Raw genomic sequence first — 27172 nt, forward strand, 5'->3', positions numbered from 1 at the left:
TGCACAGGAATGCAGGATGTATATGTAAAACTCATCAGTCATTGTCAGGCAGAAATGATTAAACAATAGGTAACATTCAAAGAACTCTGAGGGCTTATTCTGAGTCAGGGTCTGATAGTTAAAGAGTCATAAAACTTTGGGAAACAAACTCACTTCCTACTTGGACCCTTATCATTTAAATTGAAGGTATTAGCAAAGTAGGTTTTATAGGATTTTATGCATTCTTTCTTAGGCCTGATCACTCTAGGGAACCCACCTCAGGCATTGTTTCAGGCTTAAGTCAGGCAGGGGAAGTAAGGCAGCCAAGAGATTAGGAGACTTCTTACAAACAGAATGAGGACTCAGCCTATTTCAAAGCCAAGGGGTGAGGGTCCATCACCCCCTTTCTATAGCCCCCCAAGTCCTTCACTGAGGGCTCCTTCACAACCATGCCTGTCTTAGGTCCTCCGTCTTTTGAGGAATCTTACCTGTCATTGGCTAACCTGTCATCTGTCCAGGGTCCAGCAGGGTGAGGAGAAAGGGGACAGAGGTGGTGCCCCTACAAGGAAGATAAGCTTTGTCTTTTAATTGGCTTCTGGTCCCAAGGTCCTTTACTCAGCTTTAGCCACAGGGGATTACAGCTTCTGAAACCAGACAGGGCAGTTCCCAACCACACTGAGAATGAGGAATCTAGCCTATAGGACTCGGCAGTCCAGAGTTCATCAGTGGGCTCTGAGAGCAGTTTTAATGGGCGTTGAGGCCACAAATCAAAACATGATAAATTGAGGAAGAAATGAGAGAGAAAGAAATTGGCATAGTGAAGGCAGAATGCTCTTTCAAGTAATCTGTTGGTTAAGCGTGTGAAATAAAAGAGTCTGAGTGTGAGAAAAGGTTGAAGGAATATTTTTTAAAGAGAAAGGTGATCCAACACTTGTAGATTAAGGGGAGGCAGAAGAGGGAAAGGGGGGCCGCATTGATTATAGGGGTAAAAAGGAAGGGGACGTAGACGCACAGTAAAGGGTTTGCCATTAGAAGAGAAAGGGACATACTTTCTTTACTCTCTTGTCAGGGGAAGGTAGGCTGGGTGAGTATTTGGGTGAAGCTGTAAGAACGGAGGAAGGCAAGAACATACAGCTAGATGAATTCAGTTTTCTCTTTGAAATTTGAGGATTAGCCCTTATATGGAAAGTGAGGAGGAGGACAAGAGGGACCTGAATAAGGAAAATAAGATTTGGGACAACCACTGCAAACAGTGAGAAAAGGAGCCGCCTAGGCATGAGGAGACGTTTTGGTATAAAATAATGTAAAATGAGCACTGAGTACTTTTCCCTTAAATTGGCTCATTGTAATACAGATTTTTGCCACCCATGAGATAGTCAGGAGTGTATTAAACATACTTACAAAACAAAGATACAAACTTAGAAGGATTGGTTAAGGGTACTAGACTGGAAACAAATACCTCTGAAGAAGAAATAGGTTAATTTGTTATTTTTCTGATTATATAGCTTTCTATGAAAGTATATATCACCTTTATAATGAGACACTAACTCACTTTTATATACAGGTCAGATGTTTTCCTAAATTCATATTTTTAATTTTTCTCATGCACGTGATTGTATCATCGCATCCTGAGTCATGGGAAGTGCATTGAACACAGGAGTCAGGACTGGAACTCTGACTTTGTCCCTGCCAGGCTTCAGCTGTGCCCCGTGAAGCTTTCCGAGGCCAAGCCTTTGTTGTACAGGATCTGTATAACATCTGCCTGCATTGTGTCACAGGTGGCAAGAATGCATATTAAAATGAGCTAATTTAAGAGAAAGTAGAATAGTACACTTTGCATCTGGTGGGGATTTCTACCAAATTTCTCCTTATTGTTTCCCCACATTGTAGTCTATAATAATGATCAGTTTATTTTGTTATATATGGATTGGATTTAGCTTTCCCCCAAAAGTATTTCTTTGGGGCACTAATATTTTATTTAACACTTAAACTACATACTCCATAAATACTTTTTAATTGGCCGACATGATATACTAGTTTTATTCTTAAGCCACTTACTCACAGTTCAGAATAATATTCAGCCATTCAGCAATGTGAGATTTCTATCTTGGGGGGGGGGTGGTGGTGGTGGTGTGTGTGTGTGTGTGGTGTGTTGGTGTGTGTGTGTGTGTGTGTCACAAAGAAACCACCCCATCCATCCGTTGGGGGGGTGTGTGTGTGTAGAACATCAAAGAATTAACCGTACAAGCCTCATGCCATCCTGTATGACCACGTAAGGTTTTTTAGGCATTGGTTATCTGTCTTTATGTTTCTTTAAGGGCGCCATCTCCTTATTGCAGAGATTCAGTAAGAAACTCCAGAAAATTAAAATGTGTTTTGAAGGAAGAACTTAAATTTAAGGAAAATATTAATTGTATTAATTCTCTGAACTACATATAACACCGTTACAAAGATTTTCCTTTCTTTAGGATTCTGTTGCAAAGCCCCATGTGATTGTAGCAGGAGCTGCCACGGTAAGTTACCCTCTGCATTCTTATGTGATGATTTTCATTCCATACTTAAGGACATGCTAAGAAAAAGTTAACTTATGTTAAATAGAATTCTTGATTGTACTTATGTTTTAATTCCTATTTCTATTTAATGAGACTAATGAATTTTGCTAAAAAGATAGGAACTTAGAAAATTTGCTATTAAATGTCAATATTTGATATCTAAAATTATATTCTTTTTGATGTTATATGTTGAAGCCTAATTTTATTAGCTTTTTCTAACTGCCTTCACATATTTCATGAAATAATGTGACCATAATTTATTCTAATAGTAAAGTAAAATGGGACTTATCTTAAAATAATAACCTTCGTGACAATAGAGTAAATCATGTACTTTAATTTTTCTGTGCTAATTTCTCCTTCTTCTCAGTGGTCTATTAAGATTCACAACGGCAGCAGTGAAGCGCTTTCTCAGTATAAAGTGAACATCACTTCCATAGCACCGCTTCTAGAAAAACTGGCCAAGACCAGTGATGTTTACTGGGTCTTACAAGGTAACGGATGAGTAATGAAGAAATGTCATTTTGTGTATATTTTGAGTCATGGATTTTTATTATCTCCTATTTCAAGAAATAAAATTGCTGCCTTACAAGAATACATTTTGAAATAAGGTTTTCAAAATTAGAATAAATTTGAGTTATTTGCTTTCTTCTTTCAAACTTAAGGAAAAGACACTAATAAGTATAAGTAAAAAATAAATAAGAAAAATATATTCTACAAAGAGCCTCAGCAGGCAGAATGGCTGCAGATTGTAACAAAGAGAACACGTTCTATAGGCAAATGAGATGTTTACTTCTGATTTTTTTACTTCTTACAAAATATATTTAGTGTCATTGGGAAATATAGGGAAAAATTACAAAGTCTGTTTCATAATATTAGAATCATAGAAAGTAAATATTCTTTGGAATTGACAGAATGTATTTAAATTTATGCCATCTCGTTTATATTGGTAATGAAATTCTTTAAGAGAGAGTTGACATTAGATCAGCTCATTTCAATAGTTTATTGAATGTCCATTATTTAATGCTAGCGCAATATGAAATGTCTTGGGTTTTTTTTTTTTAGCAATTCAAGTTGTTTGTCAGAAACTCTTATGATTATTTCCAAGTTGAATGTCATGATGAGAGGAATAAAAGGGCTGGTGATAATGTGTTCCACAATCTCTATTTACAGACTCCTTGTTAACCTTTCTCGTACTAACATGAGAAAAAGTGAAATTTAAATTATTTGAGACCTTGATCCTCAATAAGATAACCTCTTAATTGTGTGAACAAAGTTTGCAAAATTAAGCAGTGACTAGAGGGGAAAAAAGACTTGCTGCTCTTTCCCATTAGGCAGCCTTCTGCCACCCAGTTTTAAATTCCCATTACCCAGTATAACCCAGCATCCCCAAACTCTAAGCTCTTAAGTCATGCTAGGACATAAAATTGAAGACGGTACTGATTGATTAATTCAGAAATTGAATGTAAGATAAATCTTTTGCAATTCTTGGCCAGCTTTACTTTAAAAAGAATTACTAAGCTCCTAGAATTCTCTGCCTTGAACAACAAAATATGAAATGGAATCAACTAACTTGCACAATCATGATTGCTACCAACAGAATTTTTAAAACTATGTTTTAAATAATGTATTTCATGTACAGATCCTGTTTATGAAGATCTACTAAGTGAAAATAGGAAAATGATCACTAATGAGAAGATAGATGCCTATAATGAAGCTGCAGTCAGTATTTTGAATAGTAGCACCAGAAATTCTAAATCAAATGTTAAGATGTTCAGTGTTTCCAAATTAATTGCTCAAGAAACCATCATGGAATCTTTGGATGGCTTACATCTTCCAGAGTCAAGCAGAGAAACTGTAAGAATTCTTGTGTCTGTCTGTAGATAGAAACTATAATATCTAATTGGTTATAGCTATCAGTCACTATAAATGGTAATAAATGACTTATTTTATTGCATTCTTAATTACTTACAGTTATTCTGTCTAAACACAAATCTAGAAGTAATTTTGCTTTCATCACCTAACTGAATATATAAGTGAGAGTGTTCTATATACTTTGAGAAAGAAGTTATGGAGAGGAGGAAATGAATCTTTATTTATTGAGTACTATCTTACTATGCCTTGTCTAATCAAGAATCCTATACATTCTTAGCCCACTCATGTTTGAAAACTGCTTTATGTTCTCGCCTTAAACTGACAAGATTAAACTTCTATGATGAGTACATTTTTTAATATGTAGAATAATTTTTATTATTTGTATAGGGTTTTTTTTACCCCAAACATTATTCAAGGTACACAGTAGACGGTGAAAAAATCCGGATAGACAGATGGAAAGGGATGTTAAGTCCCAAAAAGAACTTCATAGCTACAAATTTTCACACATAGTAAAACAGATTTGGAGTCATTTTCTTATAAAGCAGTGATCCTTAACCTTTTTGAGGATCACATGACCTCTTCGAGTGTTCAGTAAAAAGCAATGGTTCCATTCCTGTCCTGTAGAAAAATGCATGTTTGTATAAATATATACATGTGTTCTTCACACACTTGAAGGGACTTTTTGGATGCTGTGCAGCTGGTTAAGAACTTGGGGATATGGTCTGTCAGCTAGTATCTGCAAGGGTGTCAGACACAGAACCCAGGGCTAGCAGGGCGAGATTTCCTGAATAGTCCTGAACAGTTGAGTCCTTTGAATGCTTAGGCTTAAATAATATAATCACCTTAAGTCCCAAAGATGGCTAACCTATAAAGTTTTAATAAAACTGGATTTGACTGAAACTTCAACTGGACAGAATCTTGACAGCTTGCCTAGAATGTTTTTACTATAATGAAACCATGTTCAAGATTCCACATTTTGTTTAACTTTAGAAGTACTTAAAATGTAGAATCCCAAGTGGTCTGTAAACTGTAAACCAAATGAAAAGTGTATTGCAAATATTGTTAGCTAAGATTTAATTATTGTTTGTGGTAGTTGTTTTATATTCTTAATTCTCATCCAAGGACATGCTTTATTGATTTTAGAGAAAGGGGAAAGGAGAGAAACATCCATGTGAGAGAGGAACATTGATTGGCTGCCTTCCGCATGTGCCCCGACTAGGGACTGAACCCACACCTAGGCACGTGCCCTGACCCGGAATCGAACCCACAACCCCGTGGTTCACTGGATGATGCTGAACCAACTGAGCCACACCAACCAGGGCTACATTCTTTTTTTTCACATTTAAAAACTGGGACCCTATCTTAAATATCCTGGTTATCTTCCATATTGAAAGTTTGCTAATTAAAATTTTTTGTTCTTTGACATCTTGTCACTGTTTTTACCTAAGGCCATGGTTCATTAGCAGCTATGAAATTAGTATTTTTTTCTAAAAAAAGGAGAAAAGAATAATAAATGTCAGAGTGCATCATAAGTAGTAAGGATAGGGATTGTTTCCCATATATGTGTCTGGGTCACATTAGAAAATGAATTTTTCAGTATAGATCATGGGCCAAGAAGTTTGAAAAGCCCCGAACTAGCTTTACAGATTGAAGGAATACCGTTATTTGCATGAGCATTTGGGAAATGGCAGCAAAAAGTACAAAAGCATTTTGGTGTCAGTGTTGAAAAGTCAGTAGTATTCACAGGAGAAAATCCAAAGTGAACTACATTGCTGACAAGATAATAACCAGTAACTTGGTTTGTTCCCAGAGCGCGATGATTCTCATGAACGTGTATTGCAATAAGGTCCTGAAGCCTGTGGACGGCTCCTGCTGCCAGCCGCGGCCCCCTCTGACGCTCATACAGAAGCTGGCTGCTTGTTTTTTTACCTTATCCATTGTCGGATATTTAATTTTTTATATAATTCATCGTAATTCTCATCGGAAGAATAAGCCATGTACTGATTTGGAAAGTGGAGAGGAAAAGAAAAATATTATCAGTACCCCTGTGTCTCCATTAGAAGTACTTTTACAATCTTTCTGCAAACTTGGCCTGATTATGGCTTATTTCTACATGTGTGATCGTGCAAATCTGTTTATGAAGGAAAACAAATTTTATACACATTCAACTTTCTTTATCCCAATTATTTACATCTTGGTTTTGGGAGTATTTTATAATGAAAATACTAAAGAGGTAAGAGTCGTTTTCTTTTTAGCTTGTTATCCTTTGTTATCTCATTACAAAGTCTAGATTTTAAAAACTGTACAAGCATCTGTGTAGAAGAGGACAGACGAACATTGTGGTTGCATTTCAGTCAGTGGACTCTTGTGTTTTACAAACATCTTGGAGGACATGCACAGAGTTTGGTGAAGATCACTGGAAAGTTGGCAATAACAACCTGTAAAAACGATATATGATTCAATGTTCTTCTGCCTGCATGGAAATGGAGGAGGTGGAGGGGCCTCCAGTTTTGTGAAGGTCTTCAGTCAGACATTATCTACTACAGCCTTTTATAAAGCAAAAGTGTATAATGATAGTAATACATGCCTGTATGCACAAGCATGTTTTATATTTATGTATAATCATATGTACACACAAATTAGAACTTACATACTAATAGGGGCACTTCATAATATTCTGAATTTCCTATTTTAGCATTGCTGTAACTCCTTTATAAGGCATGATTTATTTCAATTAATAAATTTTATTGTAAGAAATAACTCATATGAGAATGATTAATCAGTTCTTTATCTCCGGTGAGAAAATCGCACATAAAATAAGCTATAATAATAGAGGTTTTTTTTTCACAGTAAAGTGTAACAGAACTGTAAAATCTTTTCTAACCGAAATCCTGAGATTTTCTTAAAAGAAAATTATAAAATGCCATTTTTTAAGATTTATAAACACATCTGTTATAGTTTAAATTTAAGCTTAATATAAAACTATAAGTATCAAATACTGTTTAAAATTTTAGTTTATGTTAGTTTTCAAATTCATATTTTAAGTGGTTTTATTATATCTTTTATCAAGAAATAAAATGACCATCTTTAACTCTCCCCCACCCAAGTTCTTTTAACAAAAGCATTATCTTTATATTCTATAAGAACAATTTTAACATACTTACATATGTACTGTCCAAAAATAATAGCTTCATGATAAATTTTAATACAGATGTTGGTTCTTTACACAGACTAAAGTATTAAATAGAGAACAAACAGATGAATGGAAAGGCTGGATGCAGCTTGTGATTTTGATTTATCATATCTCTGGAGCAAGTACGGTAAGTATTTTAAAGTTCAGAAAACATAGGAAATACTGCCACTTCACTGTTTCTTTAAGGGTACCAACTCTTTTGTTCTATATTCCCTGCCTTCTGATTTCCAGCCCAATCTTTCTACCTTCCCATTCTTCCCCTACCACCTGACTCTTTGAGAATGAATAGTTTCAAAAGCAAAGTCATTTTTTAAAAAGAGAAGACAATAATTTACTTATATTTACTTGGCCTTAATTTTTAATGTAATAGAAACAGTTGATGATCAAAGGGTATTATTTCATGTCACCCTGTTGAACAACCAATTTCAAGTCATCAAGAGTCTTTGTGAATGCAAATGAGGATTTGGAATAGGTAAATTACTATCAGAAGAAATCCAATCAGAGAATTGTATGTTCTGTCCTTCTCTGTATGTTAGGGAGTTTAACCAACTATTTTTACACTGGTAGAGTTTAAAAAACTTAGAGAACTCGGACACTGGTGGCTGCACTGGAGGCCGAGTGGGGCCTTGTCCGTGAGATGCGGAGTTCCTCCTCTGCCCGGTATCTGGACAAAGCCTTTTCCTGCTCCCTGACTGTCTAAAAAGATTTGGGATTCTCAAGATGTGGGGACATCCTGGATTCGGCAAGGGTAGAAAAAAAATGTATAAGAATTGTAATGTTTTAGCCACATTACAGTTAAAACAAACTTTTTAGAGTGGACCTAAGTGTCTGATAATTACTTTTTACATATTTTTGGAGTAAAGATACAAACTGATTTCTATAAAATGTTTTTAAAATGTAAGGAAGTCATTCATGATTTGGGAACTACTGAACTGTTTTATTACTGCATAATTTGTTTATGTAAAGCACGCATCTTTAAACAGTAGTTGAGTTGATGATACATGGATATGACAGTTTCCCAGGCAGAAGAGTACAGTATTTTAAAATTTTCATAGCAGCAGTTAAGAAGGTAAATAACACTGGGGTTCTTCAGATATCTCTAAGAATTTGAAAATAATGTTTTTCTTCATTAAAGTCTATTATTTTTAAAAATTAGTGATTTTACGGATGGTTTATTTGAAGGTCAAAAGGCAGAGGAATGAAGTATAGTTCTTACTGAATTTCCATGACTGTGATAAGTGTATCTGCGGCAGCAGTGAAATTCCTGTGGCGTTGCAGATGGAGGGACCTCCTGAGTTCAATGGCCATGGAGAGGCCTGGCAGTGGGAGAGCCAAGGCCCGGGAAGATGAAGAGAGTGAGACTTAGTTTATAAGCCCAGTTCAGAGTTTATACGATAAATATGGCAGATTTCTAAATACTAAGTAGGGATGCATATTGAATCCTAGAAATTTAATCTCTGACATATGCACAAAGATTAAATTAATTTGAGGGGGAAAAGGGGTTTTAAGAAAATGCCACTTGGAGACATAATTAATTGCTGACATATTAAAGGGTGATAATGGTGTTTAAAAAATCATAGAGAATTAATGGCAGATTAAATTCTTCAATTCATTGATTCCAGAAAGGATTTGGATCATAAATGGATACAGGCAGTTTGGCATTCTTTTATAATCATTTGCCAAGCTAGCATTCTAATACATCTTAGACTATATCCCAGTACATCCTAAGTGACAATTTAAAAAAATTTTCTGTTCTGGCAGGAAATACTTTTCATTAATAGATATTTGTTTTGATTAATTAACATATCCCTGTTCTTTTATACTGTAAGATTTTTTTGGTTAGAAATTACCTGTATCTACATCAGCAAAGCATTATTAGCATGAGTTATAACATATTTTGGGATTTGAGTCATGGCTCTTTGAGGGATTACCTTAATTAAAAATTCTTTTTAACTGCCATGATTATTCTAATTACCTAATATTAATTTTTTTAGTAAAATATATGAAACTTTAGTTACTCCATGTTTTTATACTAAAATAGAAATTATAGCAAAGATTACAGAGAATTCTTAAAATAATACAGATGGTCTGGCAGATTGCAATTCTTGGTATAAACATTCTTTTAAAACAATTTATATTCAATATGGATAAAATGCTATGAATTTAAAGTGGAAAGCACAGCAAGGTAGTTCTGTGTTCCACTGTAATTTTTTTCTTTGACAGTTTATAAATAACTTTTATGAAGGGACCTGAGTCAAAGGTCTTGAGGGGAATTTTGTGGGACTAGAAAAAAAGAAGAGAACCAGAAGTCAACCTAGCTATTGATTTTAATGAAGTTGGAATTTTAAATATATTTTTATACCTAAAATTTTGTTGTAAGTAATACTTGACTCATGAAAGACAAAAAGAAAAATAATTTAAAGGGGACTAAAGAGGAATGACAAGTAAATGGTATGAGTGATAGTTGATTCAAGGTTCCTAAATCGAAAGCAAAAAATTTTAAACTATAAAGAGTGTTACTGAGACAGTCAGGGAAATTTGAAAGCGCATTGTACAGTAGCTACTATTATGGTCATATTAAATTTCTTGGGTTTGATGATAATATGATCAGGCATTTTTACTGCCTAGGAGATACTTGCTAAAGTATTTAGGGGTGGAGTCATGTGGTCTGTGACATACTTTTAAATGGTTCAGTATAATATGTATGTAAGATATCCATTGTACTATTATTGCAGCTTTTCTGTTGGTTGAAAATATCTTTAAAAGTTGATAAAACTGTTACATGAAATTTGTAGTAATCCACCATTGTCAGGAATTTGGCAAATTGTTGTGATTGTGTTTAATTCCATTTAAATTCATTGTTTTGACTGTTTAAAAAGAAGGACCAAATCCCAACTTTGTAGGCCGAGCCCTCATCTTGAAAGGACTTGAAAGCATGTTTTATGGAGAGTGGTGAGAGTGATTAGTAATGGTTAGCCTAGGTTTGACATCTGTTTTTCAAGTCGTTCTAGAACTATTAGATGTAAGCGTGGTTGAGCCTGTGGCTGTGGCTTTAGAGCAACTCTCTTCGTTGGGGAAACCACTTGCCGCCAGTGAGTGACTCTGGAGGCCTGGTAACAGAGCCAGTCAGAATTAAGATATGCTGTACTGTATAAAGTGAAACACAAACCAGATTAAGGATGATTAATCATGATAAATACACTACAAAAACTTACTATAAAAATAATATAAAATATCTAATTGTATGTTGGAATGATATTTTAGATATATTGACTTAAACTGATTCTAAGTTTCACTTGTTTCTTTTAACTTTTTAAAAATTCACTATGTGGCTCACTTTTATTTCTCTTGCAAAGCAGTGCCTTAGAGAGCTGAAGTTGGTAATTTTAAGTAGAGTTACATTTCAACTTTTTATGAAAAGCAACTTTATAGCAGCTAAGCCCCACCTGAAAATAGAATAGATTGCCTTTGGAATTTGTGTTTTCGGCTTCTAAAAAGTGCTAAGAGACTTAAAGGGAGTATTTTAGAGAACATCAGGAATGAAGTAAGGGCACAGTTTAGACCAGATAAATCCTGGTACTTCAGTACTGCATTTTCCACCTTCACCCCTATGATTTAATATGTTACACCTTCATTGAAAATTTCTGATCTAATGATGAAATCAGACATTTAAAAACTAATGATAAAGAGCAATAAATAAAAACTGTGGTTTACACATTGTTGATAGTCTAGCAACTCAGAGGAAGGAGAAACCAGTTTCATCTGAGAGTAAAGGTTGGAAGTTTTGAACAGGGCTCTAAAGAAGAATAGAATTTGAAGAAATACAAAAGGGTCCAGGAGAACATTCCAGAATAGCATAAACAGGTAAACAAAAGAAGAGGTGACAAGGAGGCAGGAAGAAGGCCAGTTCAGGAGACAGGGAGTCTGAACAGTTTGGCTAGAGTGTGGCTATGGTAGAGAATTTGTAAACTATTAAAGATTCAGTTTTTTTCCTTCCAGAAAAAAATACTATCTCTCAGAAAAGAAAAAGGTGTGTTCAAGGATGCATTCGAGGATATATACAAAAGATGCATACATCCAAGGCCTTATAAAGTCTATTTAAGGTGTCTGCTTTAATTAGTTTATTTCGTCCTACAAAGCATCACTTGGGGAAGACACACTGACTGAAGTGGCTAATAAGCAGTGTTAATGCTGATTAATTACAGAGGTGAGCAGATGAGTCTAGACATTAGAAGCCAAGAAAATATACGTAAATTTAGTAATTATCCCTAAAAGAATGGCCTTATAAATGCAAGTGTTGGATGTCACTGAATAGTTCTTTAAAAGATAACTTTTAAAAGCCATGTACTAGTTATATTATAGAGATTATGAATGTGCATCTAAAGGCCCGATTGTTGGCGGGAGGTGGAAGGACAGTGTTCTAAGGTTATGAGAATTAGGGCTTGCAAATGAGATAATATTTCCAGTGACTCCCATAAAATACAGAGTAGAAATGATGCTCTGAAAAAACCATGGCAAGTGATTATAAGGATCTTGGTCATAATAAAACATTTATGTAGGAGTGTAAAATAAAGTTACTCTATAAAATAAGAATGAGAGGGAAATAATGTTTCTGTTATGTCTGTGTATATTTTTAAATATGTGTATTTAGCTAACAATATTTTAAGTAGTCATGTGACCATTTTATTTACAAGTGTAAAGTCTAATATTTAACAGTGTTAAAAGTGTAGACTATTTATTTATTTATTTATTTTGCCATTAGAAAAATGTGAAAACCAGAGTGGTGATTAATGATTATAGATTTTTTTTTAAAGATTTTATTTATTTATCTTTAGAGGGGAAGGGAAGGAGAGAGGGAGAGAAACATCAATGTATGGTTGCCTTTCGTGCGTCCCCTGCTGGGAACTGGCCTGCAGGGAACCTGTCTGCAACCCTGGCATGTGCCCTGACTGGGAATCAAACCGCGATTGTCTGGTTCGCAGGCCCGTGCTCAATCCACTGAGCTACACCAGCCAGGGCTAATGATTATAGATTTTATACATTTGGTTCTAACTGGAAGAAATATACACTGTGCTTTATATTAACTCATGCATTTCTCACAAGAACCCTTTGAGGAAAGAGGCGATAGTCTCACTTTGCAGGTTAGAAGCCTCAGACTCAAAGCCACACAGTTAGTAAGTGGCAGAACTGAAATGCACATCTAGGTCTGATTCTGATTCTACATTTGCATCTCTTACTGCACTGCCTAATGTTTGAGAATAAACCTTTCCATTGAGGTCATGCCGAATGATAATGGTCATTCACTGTCTTGGTTTAAAGTACTGGTTATGCTCATTCAGGGTATAGTTGGTGCCAACATACGTTCCACCTGTCTGTTTTTGTCAACAGTTCTTGCCTGTGTACATGCACATTCGGGTTCTGGTTGCTGCATATCTGTTTCAGACAGGGTATGGGCACTTCTCATACTTTTGGATCAAAGGAGACTTTGGAATCCATAGAGTATGTCAGGTAGGAACACATTCAACTATTTTCTTCCAGTTCAACATGCTTTTGTGACTGTTGATAAAATATAAATACTGTCATTGTAAGACCATGAATAATTTGAATTTATGAAATACTGCTTTAAAGTTTTATTTCTATATTCTGTGGTTAGTAATTCAAGATAAATTATTACTGAGAAGGGAAAATATAATCGAGATGAATGTATAATAAAAACACTGGTGTGCAAGGCAAAACATGGCTGACTAACTTTAGTTTTGTAGAAATGTCCAGGTACCTGGTACCTGGAATTATTATACAGTAACATCCAGTATTTTCTCTCTCTAAGAAAAGGAATAATATTTACTAAGTTTCTACCTTACTTTAGGTGATTTCTGAACGTTGTTTTGCTTACCCCCCCGCGACAGTCTTGAGTTGTGACCTTCACAAGCACAGGCAAGGACATGGAGGCTCAGAGAGGTTAAGTAATTCGCCTGTGGTCACATAGGAAGTGGTGCTGCTCTCACACCAGTCTCTTGGGTTCTGTGTTCTTTGATGTTGCACTGTCTGAGATGACAGTTACAGAAGTCTCAAAGATTCTGTTTAATTTGAGTAATATCATTTTGTATATATGACAACTTTCAGTTTAATCCCAAATGGGGTAAATCAACATTAAATAGAGATGAAATGGATACGTTCTTGGAGGTAATCTAATCTCTGCTTATAAACTGGAGCCCTAGGAGGGAGATTTATGATTCTTTCCCTACATTTAACATGATAGCACTTGTAGCCAGAGGACAGCTCAGGCTTGTGCTTTGCTGGGATTTAGTTAATGTAGTGATGCATAAATATTTTATATTCAACTCTTTACAATGATTGTAGAACAAATACAATTTTAGGGATTAATAAAATACACTTGTAGAGTTATTATTCTAGTCTTAAATAAACATTTGTAATTTGTCAGAGAGAATCTGTCTTTGCTCTTCATGGATATCTGGAATGAAAACTATTTCTTCTCCTTTTTAATAGGTCTTATTTCGTCTCAATTTCCTGGTAGTGGTGTTATGTATAGTAATGGATCGGCCTTATCAATTCTATTACTTTGTCCCCTTGGTCACTGTATGGTTCATAGTCATATATGTTACTTTAGCACTGTGGCCTCAAATAATCCAAAAAAAAGCAAACGGTAAATATACTTTCTTACTTATGTTAATAAATATATTCTTCCAATGTACTAAATTTGTTTTTAGTTGTTAAAGACTATTTTTATTGAGACATGTAAACAGTTTATATTTATGTGTAGCATTGACATTTTGAAAGTTTGTTCTTAAAAACTGTTTCTAAAATGTCTAAGTAGTTCACATAACACAGCAATGCGAATAACAGTTTATAGTTTGTGTTTTTTTAATTTTAAAATTTCAAAGCCATTTTACTGATTAACTAATGCAATAGTTATCAAACAGTCTTGTACAGAGCCAGAGTGGATAAGCTAGAAGACAGAAGGGAAAGCCAGACAAGGTTGTAGTCTCCTACATTCTGCTTCAATTTTGACAGCTTGGCTTCATTTAATTTCGTGTGTGTGTGTGTGTGTGTGTGTGTGTGTGTGTGTGCAGAGAGAGATTGTAAATAAATGTTCATTTCCAAAAAGGCTTTTTATGTCAAACAACTTTAAAAACCTCTAATGTAATTTATGTTCGTGCAACCCTTTCAGCAGTTATTTGAAGAAAACCTAAGCGTCCAAAAGGTTGTCATCTTCAAATATCACATAGCCACTTACTGATAGTGCTCAAAGTGAGGCCACAGTCATTCATCTTAATGCTTCCCCCCACCTCAAGATCATATCATTAAAGTATTTTTCATAATGTATTTAACTTATTCAAATATTGTATATCAAAAAGTATTTTCTGTTGACTTCCATTATAATATCAAATAATTTTTCAGGAAAGTGTTGAGTTTCCTGTCTTTAATAAAGTCCATTAGTGTCTCTGGACAGTCTCTGTAGTTTAATTCCTCACATAAAACCAAAATATTAAATCAAATGAATAACCAGTGCGTATACTGAACACATACATAACTCAAAACATGTGTATGTTAAAATATACCTCATGGTTAAATCCTATTCTATTAGGTAGCCCTTAAGCTCGCCTTTTAAAACTTGAATTCATTTAAGCAGTCTTATCCAAGTTAGTATGTTCCTGCCTGAGTTTTAGAATTACATTGAACATACTGTTCCAGATTTTGTTGCAGCTTTCAGTAATGCATAGGTATAATGGAATCCAGGAGGCGTTTTCAAATATATTCATAGTGGATGAACAGCAGGTATTGAGGCATCAGACGTATGTTGTAACCTCATTCCTAGCCAGGACCCGTCCACCTTTTTTTCCCTATTTGTCCTACTCGTAACTTACACTGCCTAGATATATTTCATCACCTGTAAGCAGCCTTAACTTATATTAAGAACTGTGTGGTGTATTAATGTGTTAAGTCGTATTTGGTATTTTCTTAATGTAAATTTACATTTTTTAGTAAATTAAATATTTTCTCTCTTAGGAAATTGTTTCTGGCATTTTGGCTTACTGCTGAAACTAGCCTTCTTGCTGTTATGTATATGTTTTTTGGCATATTCTCAGGTTTGTACAGTCCTTTTAGTTTATATTCTATTTTATTTTAGTGTTCAAGTCTATTAAAGTATGTGAGAAGAGTTAGAGCTTCTTTTAGCTTCATTTTTTAATGACTGTAATAAAAGTGTCATTCCGTAGTTGACTATGCGGTGTAGTTCTTTTGAGACCTACTTTTGTTACCCCTGTTTTTGTTGAAAGAGCAATTTAAGCTCTTCCTCTGGCAATTGTTCAAAACCCATTTCACTTGATCAATCAAACATTTATTGAATGTCTCTTACAAGACTCTAAGTGGAGATCAAAATTCTCTTGACAGAATTTGCGACTTGGTTTGTGCATTATTCATTGCATCAAAAAGTGTTACGTACTTGATTTTTCCATAACTGCATGGAGTAAAATTTTGGCAGTTAATAAACCCAACGTAGGAGCAAAGGGATTTGTATGCATGTGGTATATTTAATTTCATTAAAATGTTGGTGATTTTCTTATCTCTAACCTTTTATGATGGTTGAGATTGTCTGTTACTTCAGCAGGGTGGTACACTGTTACCTGCTGGCTGGGTCCATCAGGCAGACACATCGGTTGGGCAGCATGGTATTTATAACAAAATGTTTTAATTTGAATGCCTAGAGTTGTGACACATTCTGCAGTTTGCTTTTATCTCCCACACTGTCTGGTACAGTACCTGGCTGCATCAGATGCAAATGCTCCTAAGGGGTGGGGCGAGGGGGTATAATTCTGTAAAGCTGGTTTTTCACTTGTTTTGTAGGCTTTCACACTTAAAAATAAAGCATTGATATTTCTGCCTGACCTCTAAGGGTTTTTTGCAGCAGATATGTAAAATAATAAGGAAACAATAGGCAAATGTGTAAAGAAATAGCCAGGTAACTGCAACAACTACCTAACAGTCATTCATCAAAGTTCCCAACGCTGTGGTGCGTCTGAGGGAGGAAAAGGCAGGCAGACCAGAGGGTCAGTAGAGGGGCTAAGGAGATTTCCTCTGCCCTGAATTAGTGTTTGCCATTGGACAAGAAAAAAGTATGTGGTCCAGTATATATCTCAGTGTCTTTCACAAAACTGGTGGTCAGTAAATACTCGTTTATTGATCACATAAGAAACAATATCTTTAATCAGAAATAAAGTGGTACCTTATAAATATGTCATGTAACATTGATGGGTAAGATCAAATCTAATAGTTATATACCCATTGGATCATATTTCTATTTTCACATTGTATGTGTATAAGATATATAAGTACTTCATAATGCAAATTTTGTTAATCATGCTTAATATCCTGAAGCATAGTCAGGACCTAATATTTAATAAGCTGTAGGCATTTTAAATTCTGTGGTAAAATGGAGAATATTACACTTTATTAAAATAACATTTTTCTGACCTTATGATTCAGCATTACTTAATACAATAGTTTTTGTATTTTCTCTTAATTTTTATTAGCCTTTTAAAAAATTATAATGTTACATTTTTTAATGCTGTGGTATTAGGTCTAATAATGGAGCTTTCCTTAATAGAGTTTGTCGTCCTTCTTCAGTCTGGAAATTGAGGGTTTTGTTCTCTTCTTTGAAAGACTTCATTAATGTGCAGGAATGTACCGAAGACTTCTGCCTCTTCATCCTCAGATTTTCCAGGCTGTCAGATTAATAAAAGGGCACAATTCACCAACTTCACCAGAGTAAAATTGTAAACTTTGTTTCAAAAGCTGGTGATGGCACTTGGGAATGGCTGATTGATTAAGGTGACTAATTCAGAGGATTCTCTTAACTCATATGGTTAATTATAGATTATTAAGGACATTTAGAGAAAGAAAAACATATTTTTTAACATTAGCCATCATTTTTTAGGTTATTTATACCATATTGACTGAAGTCTTTTGTATTTTTCTGTTTTCATCAATACGTATTAGCTGTTTGTGTCATAGATTTAAAATATTAAATGGGATAATTTTCCTTTTAAATTTTTCAGTCTCTGTAGCCTTTAATCTGCAATGAAAATAAGTAAAAAAAAAAGGTTTAAGTCATTTGTATTAGCCATTAGTAAAATAAATTTATTTTCAGATGAATTTCAAATGAAGTGCTATTTTTAAATGAAATAAGTAGAATAGAAAAACTGAATGATCCTTATATAATCCTGTCTACAAGTATTGACTTGTACCATCTTAATTTATTTTCCGGATTCCTTTTCCCAGGGTGCATTTGAGAAGATCTTTTCTCTTTGGCCATTATCCAAGTGTTTTGAACTGAAAGGGAATGTATACGAATGGTGGTTCAGATGGAGGTTAGACCGTTACGTATGTATTTACCTTGTGATCTTTGGCCATTTCAAACTGTTCTTTTAAAAATTTCTTTGGAAAAATAAAATATTTTTTATTTAGTTTTAGAATAAGGAAGCATGTTGATTTGGTAAATCAGAGCAGCCCTGCCACGCTACTTTTTTATAGCAGAGAAAGGGTCTGCATGTGTATGCGCATCAGCAGAGAAATACTGTAAAAAACATTGTCTATAACAGAGCCTTCGTTTGAGTCATAACTTTCACTTACAGGTGACCCTTCATGTACATGTTTTAGCCGCTCAGCACAATGTTTGTGTTGGGCCCTAGTGTGTGCCCTGGTGTTGGTATTGGGAGGGACCTGCTAGAGAACGAGACGCACCTCGAGGCTTCTAACCCTTACCATCTAGTTTAAAACCCAGGAATACTACTTACAAGTGAGTGCTAAACTGTGCAGTACGCATTTGGAGGTAGAAGTTGGCAGAGAAGGAGAGAGCAGTGTCATGGATGATTCTGTGGATTTAACCTTGAAGGGTGGCTAAGATTCAGTTGGCCAGCAGAATGTAAAACATCCAGCATAGCATTTGAAAAATAACAGATGCTGGATAAATGTTAATTACTCCTCTTTACTCTTTTCCCTTTTCCTCCCATCTTTTACTATTTCATTTTTCATTCAGCAAATGTTTTCCTGGTGCCTATTTCTGTGTGATCCCCCGGTTCTGACACCTGTGCACTTTCCAATGAAGTACATTGTTTCAAAACCATCTATTTAAAAAAGCTTTGCTAAGGTCTTATCAGCTTTCTCATTAGAGCGGTCTGCTATGATATGGTAGCTTTTTTTTTTTTTAAGAGAGCTTTCTAGTCCAGCTTATTTTTTCACTCTTTAAATATTCTTATTTAAAAGTCTGAGTTTGGTGGTATTCTTATTGTGTGTTTTATTTGATTGAAAGGATTATCAATATAAAATGTTTTATCTTGGTTGAATACAATTAAATTTTATCATTTATCTTCAGAATAAGTTTTTATTATTATTTTTAAATTGTCTTTATATCTTCACCTGCTGCTGAAACTGCTCAGAATGAGCCAGTTTTTCTCATGTTGTTACAAGAGACGTTCTCTTGCCTATTACTTACAGTTCCTAACAATCACAGGGGTTAACTTCACTGCTTCAAGTTTTACTCTTAAAGTTTAAGTCCTAGAAACTCTGAAATCTCAAGCTTTTAGCCTACTTACTTTTACACATATTTTTCTCATTTACCAGATTTTTTGCTATTTATTGGAAAGTAGCTGTTTAAAACAAATTTTGTCTCCTTATTTTTCAGGTAGTCTTTTACGGAATGTTGTTTGCTTTCATTTATCTGGCTTTACAGAAGCGTCAAATACTTTCTGAAGGAAAGGGTGAACCTCTCTTTTCAAACAAAATTTCAAATGTTCTATTATTTATTTCAGTAGTTTCTTTCCTGGTAAGTTTCAGAATTTAATCTTTTGATTTTCCAACATCCTAATGGTATAGAAAATTAACTTTAAGAGAACGGAATTAAATCAATTTTTTTCTTTTTATTCATTTATTTTTATTTTATTTTTTGAATCAATTATTTTTAATGAACAAAATCTTTAAAATTCATTGTCTATTTTCCAATTGAGCATAAATTTTGAAGTGAATACCTGTACACGTTAAATATGAATAACAACTGAAAGCTAAGTGAAATAGGAATTTTAAAAATTGTGATAAATTGGGGGAAAGATACAAATGTAAGCTGTTTGACATGAAAAGCCACCTCTGCCTCCCAGATCACTGCTCCCAGAAAAGCGTAGGCCTGCGTGCCTCTCTGCTTGTGTGTGGGGAGTCAAGACACCAAAACCAGTGATGCGCAAAACTATGGGAAGTTTCTACTGAAGCTTTTTAAGTAGCATACTGGAGTATAATGTTATAAAGACAGTTTCAACATTTTCTGAGAGTGTTCGGCATAGCTGTGTCTGTGGACTGATTGATGTGTTTTCTGTTTTAGACCTACTCCATCTGGGCCAGCAGTTGTAAAAACAAAGCAGAGTGCAACGAGCTCCACCCGTGTGTTTCTGTAGTGCAGGTAATAGTCTTGATTTGGAGAAACTATTTTTTCTTAATTCTTGACAAGAATGCAATCTTTAGAGGCAAAGAAACTTGAGATCAAACTTTTCAAGATGTAGGTGTATGACTTAATCTTTCCAAGCCCTACTTCTTCTGTCATAAGAGGGAAATTAAAATCTCTTTTTAAAGGGCTGTTGTATTAAATGTATGGAAATGATCAGTATTTGTCACTTAATCGGCACTTTGAAGATATTAATTGTACCTGTCATATTTGCTTTTAACAATTTTTAAATTTACTTAATAAATATTTGATCCCTAGTACGTGATAGACATTATGTGGAAAGATACAGTGGTAACCATATCAGACATACTTCCTACCCTATTGAGCCTACATTCTTCTATTACAGATAATAATCTTGTAATTACCATGTAGTTGTAAATAGAAGTCATGATGCAGTAAGGGAACATCATGAGGAGATATGACCTAGTTGTTGTTGGGGAGTGATCTGGAAGGATGAGGCACAGCAGGCAATAAGAGCTTAGGCCTGTGGGGAAAGGAGCATAGCACATTCAAGGGACTTGACATAGAAGGTCATTGGGGCTGGAGTTCAAAGAGCCCAGGACTGGAGAGGTAGGTGATAGTGACTGGGAGGTGGGCAGAGGCTAGAGGCAAATCAGATTTGTGTTTTTGCAGAGATACCTCTGGTTGCAGGTAGTCATAGTACATTGTGATTAGTATGATGATGAGTAAGTTAGGGTGCTTGAGAAACACATGTGACTTCTTCCTACTCCAGCAAGGTTCATGGAGAAAATAGTGTCTAGGCCAAGGACTGAAAACTGAGTAGCCCAGCAAAGAGGAGCAGGGAGAATTTCTAGAGGATCTTTATGGAAGAATCAAAATTATATCATGGGAATTTATAAATTTTTCCACATAAATATGTTATCTGTTTCTATATGAAGGTCCTCAGAGTGGGTTTATATTTTTTCCAAAACATTAAATAAAACTGTTCAGCCGTGCACCACCTAGTATCTGCACTAGTGTGCAGTATACAGACCCCACGTTTGAGAAACCCAGGCTAGATGGATGCTAGAACAGGAATAACTTGCTAATGCTTTATCTGTTGAGGGGGAAAACATCGTGTATGTATCAGGTTTAAGAATATAAAGAATTAAGTCGCCCTGGCTGGTGTAGCTCAGTGGATTGAGCTTGGGCCTGCGAACCAAAGGATCGAGGTTTGATTCCCAGTCAGGGCACATGCCTGGGTTGCAGGCCAGTTCCCAGCAGGGGACACACGAGAGGCAACCACACATTGATATTTCTCTCCTTCTCTCCTTCCCTTCCCCTCTAAAGCTAAATAAATAAAACTTAAAAAAAAAAGAATTAAGTTATGACTTGAAGGAAAGCAAAAATGCTTTTAATATACAAATTATTAATATTTATTTATTTATTTATTTTTAGATTTTAGCCTTTATTCTAATAAGGAATATCCCTGGATATGCCCGTTCTGTTTACAGTTCATTTTTTGCTTGGTTTGGGAAAATTTCGTTAGAGGTTAGTACATTAACATTTTGCTCTATCTTACTTACACAGCTAAGTGTTGTTTGTGCTCATGTGCGTGTATGTGTGTGTGTGTGTGTGGCTGTAACATTTTTTTAACCAGAGCTATGAAATTTATGGAATTATAGGGGGAAAAGCTCAGTACCCTCAAAAGCAGTAACATACTGTCGACTATTGTAAAGCTTTATTTAAGTGACTAGAGGTAGATGACTTTCACCATGTTCTTCATACGGTTATAAGCTTTGAAGCACACCCAGGATGCTGAGACCAGAAGAGAAAAAAAATGAAAGCGATGTAAATGAAATTTATAAATAGGCATAAAAGAAATCAAGCTGAGGGGACTCTGATTTTGTTGTTTATTTCCACAATTAAATGTGATATTACTGGAATTTAGGTTATAATGCTTATCATAATAATATTCACCCTTATTATTAGAAATTGGAATAATTTTAAAACTCATTATTATGTGTGTAATATCTAATATTAAGTTATCTGCAAAATCAGTTTAAAGCAGGTTTTGAAATACATTCTGAGTGTTTTGAGCTTTTTTTGAAATAGCATATTTTAAAACAAAATTCATATTGTGATTTATAAAAGATAATTTTTAGAGCTTAAGATTTACTTAAAAGGTATATTTTTTTAGTATAAGATCTATTATGTTTTCTTTAAAATAGGGAAATAAATTTCTGAGTTCTTGAAAAAATGTTCTATTATTTTTAAGTCACATTCGGAAGAGAGATTACATAGAATTTAAATTCTTGGCCATGAATGGCTTACCAAGTCATTCAGTGGACTAAAGAATATTTATTTTGTCAGTTCCTTAATATTTAAAGCATGAGAGGTTTTATCAACTTTACTTGAATTAATTTACTATTTAGGGTTTCTGTTAAAAATATAGAAATGTCATAGTCCTCATATTTGTTGAAGTAGCTTAAGCATGTATCTGCTGTGATATTTTTAATCAGTGTGATGAAAGAGCCACGTTTATAATCAAGTCAAAAGAAATGATGTAGTTCGCCAATATGTGTTCTCACAGAACTTGAACTACACTGTAGAAACCTGCAAATGTAGTGCAGAACACTTGTGTGGCCACTCATAGCAAACATGAGGCGGTCTTAAATACCATTTCCCTCTCATGTATGTACATACATGAATATAGTTACAAATGCAGGGTCCAGTACAAATAACGCCTCTGCTTTATTACAGAATCTTTTACTACAAAATCATGTAATTCAGTAACATAACAGTATCACACTCAGGCATACCATATGACATTTTAGGTGAAGTATTCAGATCAAAACTATAAATTATTACACTGTTATTATTACCCTAGCAGGCAACCACACCCAAGCAGGCATTACTTCTGCCAGATCCTGTACATAGATATGTAGACACATGTTGTACACACATAGTTAATACACATAGGTTTATAACTAGATACTCACGTGCGCATGCACACACACACACATTTATTTGAGGTCTGAACACAGGAGTCCAGACATCATTCTGTCATTTGTCTTTCATGTCATGCAAAGAAATGTGTATCGAGTCAGGGTTCCTGTTGTTCATTTCTTGAGCACTTGGACACAGTGCTTCAGCACGTGTGAGTTCTGGAGAGGAGACTGCAATAGACTTTTCGGGACCAGTGTGACACAGAATTCAATGGTTTTGGAAAAGCCTGCTACTGTAATTATGCTATCAAGTGTTTAAATTAGAAAAAAATGTTATATATTCATGGACCCTCTGCACATACCTAACTTTAAATATCTTTCCTCCTAGCTTTTTATCTGCCAGTACCACATCTGGCTGGCAGCGGACACAAGGGGAATCTTGGTGCTCATACCTGGAAACCCTATGCTCAACATCATCGTCAGCACTTTCATATTTGTGTGTGTGGCACATGAAATTTCTCAGATCACCAATGATCTTGCACAGATCATTATTCCTAAAGATAACTCTTCCCTGCTAAAAAGGTTGGCATGCATAGCTGCATTTTTTTCTGGACTCCTCATTTTATCATCCATTCAAGATAAGACATTAAGTTCCTAAAATCCTAAAAAATGTAAACTCTTCAAGCTAACTTGGTGTCTGCCTGGAGGAGAAAAGCATCTACCTGGAAATGTAATTGTACATGTAAATAACAATTGGTCTGGTCAGAGGACAGCTCAGTGATGTCTGTTGAATGTGTTTGGTTGTATATATTGGAAGTGTACATATTCCCATGTGAAATAATGAAAAACAGTGATGAAACAGACTGCATTGTATAGCTTTGCATGTGAAAAGTCTTTTCTACTGGATCTATATTTCCATTTATAAATGATTTTAAGTTAACATATGAAGGCAGGGAAATAATTACCTTTGCAGTAAAAACTAGAGATAATTTAACTAGCTTAGTGTGGCAGTGTTTTGATATTTACTAAATTTGTGGTAATGAGATTGTCTACACCTGTATTCCTCATGGAAATTCCTAGTTCATTAAAAACTTTCTCACTCAAGAATAACTACAGTATTGTTTTCTTATCATATGTGCAATGATGTGGAGTGATAAGCAGTATGCCTTTAATTTATATGTGTTCTTCTGTTGTTATGTGTTCCCGACATAATTGTCTTTCTAACTGTGGTTTTCAGGTACACGAGCCTAAATCTTTGTACACTTTGTCTCACAGAGTTGTTCTAGGCTCCATGACAGGGTTTTGTCATTGTTGATGTTGTGTTGCTTTTATTTTATAAAAAGGCCAAATTTTCTTTCCAGTTCAGCCATTCACCTGTTTCCTTATCTTAAGCTACACCAGTGTAATATCAGTTACCCTGTGGGTCCACTTAATACATTTCCCCCTGACTAATTTTTATGTATTATTTCCAATGTTTGGAAAACTCTTTATAACCATTTTGTTATTTCCTATTACTCCCTCCTATTTTTAAAAAAGTATTTATCAATCTAAACTTGTGTAGTCCAGTAAAGATTCAAGTTGTTAGGACTGAGATATACAACCATCAGTAGAATTTTAAGTAAACCGGTGACTGGGCAATAATATGTTTTTTGGTTTGGTTTGGTTTGGTTTGGTGTTGTTACAAACTAACTATTAGAGGTATAAATTTATTTATCTGTTGTACAGATTTTATTATGACTTTTAATGTTTGAAAGATTGCACTCGTTTGCTCTTACTGTGTGTGGGGTAAAATATATTTTCTGTTCGTGGTATATGAAAATATGGAGTAATTTAAATAGTAAATAAACATTCTGTGGATGCTTATTTTTGTATTGGCAAAGTATCAATTAAACTCTATGTGTTCTTTTTTTAAAAAGCTGGATCCATTAATGATTTGTTTAAATGTCTAATTTACTTCCTCAACTTAAATTTGCTTTTTCAAACTCTTGGTATATAGAGGTAGAACATTATGATAGTTGAAAAAGGAATAATTTACTTATCAGAGCTTTGGAGAATTATCTGCCTTTCAACTCAGAAATTTAAGCATTATGATTTAGTAGTAGTCTTACTTGGAGATTTTTAAAATTTAACCATTATTTTTTTAGCACTGGACTTATGTGCTAGTGATTCCTTCTGACCAACTGAGGACTATTGCTTGGACAGAAAAGTGTGTCCCTTCCTCTTCTCTCCTCATCTGCCCTTACTTAATCTTTTGACATTCCTCAGAGAGACAGTTGGAATGATTCATTGCTCTCCTCCTAGACTGCAGCCTTATAAGCACAGAATAGGATCGTTATAAATCAAAAACTTCGAGTACCACAATCGCATTATTCTTGCTGCTGTAGCCTGCCAGTGGGTAGAGTGCATTTTAATTTAGCTTGTAAGTTTTATCACCTGAAAAAGAGTCTTCCTGATGAAACAATTGAAAAAGAACGATGACCAGTATTCCTGGTGTTTTAGAAGCACTACTGTCTCCCACAGTGACACTAAGGGACTAGACAAGCAAGTTTTCTCTCCTCTTCGAACCAAAGCCTGGAACTGAGGCTTGGTAACCAGTAAACCTTGTCACTTCATCACGTGCTCTGATTTAAAATGCCCCACCTTTTCATTTCTTACATAGTTATATAAAATAGTTGAAATATTATGCATTTCTAATTACAATGCATTCTGTTTGTATTTGATTTTCTTAATGAGTTTTTATGGATGAGAGGTTGCTATAGCAGAAGTCGCTGCAGCAATAGCACCTCTGTAAGGCACACGTTTTCGTGTGTTTTCTGCACTGACTCGGGTACTTCCTGCATGCATTATGCAGTCAGACTGTTCTAGAGTGTTTAGATATGCTCAAATGGAGACAAAGCCACCGAGGTTCTCTAAACTCAGATTTCCTATAATATGAATCACACTGAGAATTCTACCATTGGCCCATAAAGGTACTTGCTTGCCCTCAGATATACCCAAACACTTTCCGGTGTCTTTTTGCCAAATTGTCCCATTTTTATAGCCAACGTAGTGTGAAAAATGCAAAGCCTCCACAAAAAACCACTCACTGTACCTGTGAGCTAGATCCTATTACTTGCTTTAGGTGCCCATTTTTATAAAATAACATTTACATCCTACCATCCCATTGTAAGATAAGTTGACCAGTTAAATTTTTTAAAATGCATGAATTGTTTTCTCTAGAAATAAGCTTAATTCCATGTTAGCATAGGAAGCTTTTAAGATTGATGAAATAAACTCTAATGATAACTGTATCTGTTTATATTCATTTCTTTACTAGATTCTAAACCACTAGGGCTATATCATTGTTACTTAATAACCATTTTTAAATAATTATGGTTATTTTTTTGACAAAGTGACACTTAATAAAAGTCACTTTGTCAAAAGAACGTGCAGTTTCTAGGAGAAGCCACCCCAGATTGCCCCCTCCCCTTCAGATGAGAACTTCCGCCCCTCTGGGAAACCTTAGGAGAGCCAGGTTGGAATCTTTATGTTGAACAGTGGTAAATCACCAGTATGCTATCATTTTTTACCTACACGTGGTAGAAATTTTGGCAGGCTTGCATGGCTCAACCTAACAACTTCCCTTGTTGAAGAAAACACTTGGTTAGTTACTCAGATTTCCTGTAATATAAATCACATTGAGAATTCTGCTGTTGGCCCCAAAATGTACTTGCTTGCTTCAAATGTACCCCAATGCTTTCTTGTTGCAGAATTGATCTTGACAACTGTTTCAAAATTCTAAATATTAAGTTTTGTTATATTTGGGGTGATTTTTCAGGATTGGTGAAAACTTCCTAAGATACTGAGACTTGAAAAGCACCTTTAAATCCTTATCTGTCATGAAATCTTTTCTAGTGTCTTATATGAATTAGAAATATTAGAAAACTGCCTTAAAAGTTACATCCATAAAGTAGTATAAGCAAGAGGCTATTTTCCAAAAGTAGAGTTGAGGATATTAGGAGCTATAAAATATTTAGTAGATTAGTTAGAAATAGTTTAAATCTTATATCTCATTTATAAAATACCATTTCAGAGGATAAAAATAGTAGGTAATTAAAATTTTGAAAGGAAATTTTGGTTACTTAGAAGTGTTTCTGCCATGTGCAGGCCAACATTTTCTTGCTTAAAAGTAAATATAATG

General features: G+C 34.8%; 1 protein-coding gene across 1 annotated transcript in view; it reads left to right on the forward strand.

Moving 5' to 3' along the window:
- CASD1 (CAS1 domain containing 1) overlaps positions 1-24886 on the forward strand; it is a 46370-nt gene extending 21484 nt beyond the window's left edge. Inside the window, exons 6-18 of the mRNA XM_037142778.2 lie at positions 2448-2492; positions 2899-3022; positions 4171-4385; positions 6214-6636; positions 7634-7723; positions 12985-13104; positions 14104-14260; positions 15625-15704; positions 17896-17997; positions 19298-19438; positions 19985-20062; positions 21503-21595; positions 23381-24886. Coding sequence (XP_036998673.1) covers positions 2448-2492; positions 2899-3022; positions 4171-4385; positions 6214-6636; positions 7634-7723; positions 12985-13104; positions 14104-14260; positions 15625-15704; positions 17896-17997; positions 19298-19438; positions 19985-20062; positions 21503-21595; positions 23381-23650 — 1938 coding nt within the window. The 3' untranslated portion in view covers positions 23651-24886. The remainder of the gene's footprint in view (positions 1-2447; positions 2493-2898; positions 3023-4170; positions 4386-6213; positions 6637-7633; positions 7724-12984; positions 13105-14103; positions 14261-15624; positions 15705-17895; positions 17998-19297; positions 19439-19984; positions 20063-21502; positions 21596-23380) is intronic.
- Positions 24887-27172: the final 2286 nt, after the last annotated feature.

The sequence above is a fragment of the Artibeus jamaicensis genome, unplaced genomic scaffold (assembly GCF_021234435.1).
Source record: "Artibeus jamaicensis isolate MK-2021 breed Jamaican fruit bat unplaced genomic scaffold, CSHL_Jam_final contig_923, whole genome shotgun sequence".
NCBI classification, from domain to species: Eukaryota; Metazoa; Chordata; class Mammalia; order Chiroptera; family Phyllostomidae; genus Artibeus; species Artibeus jamaicensis.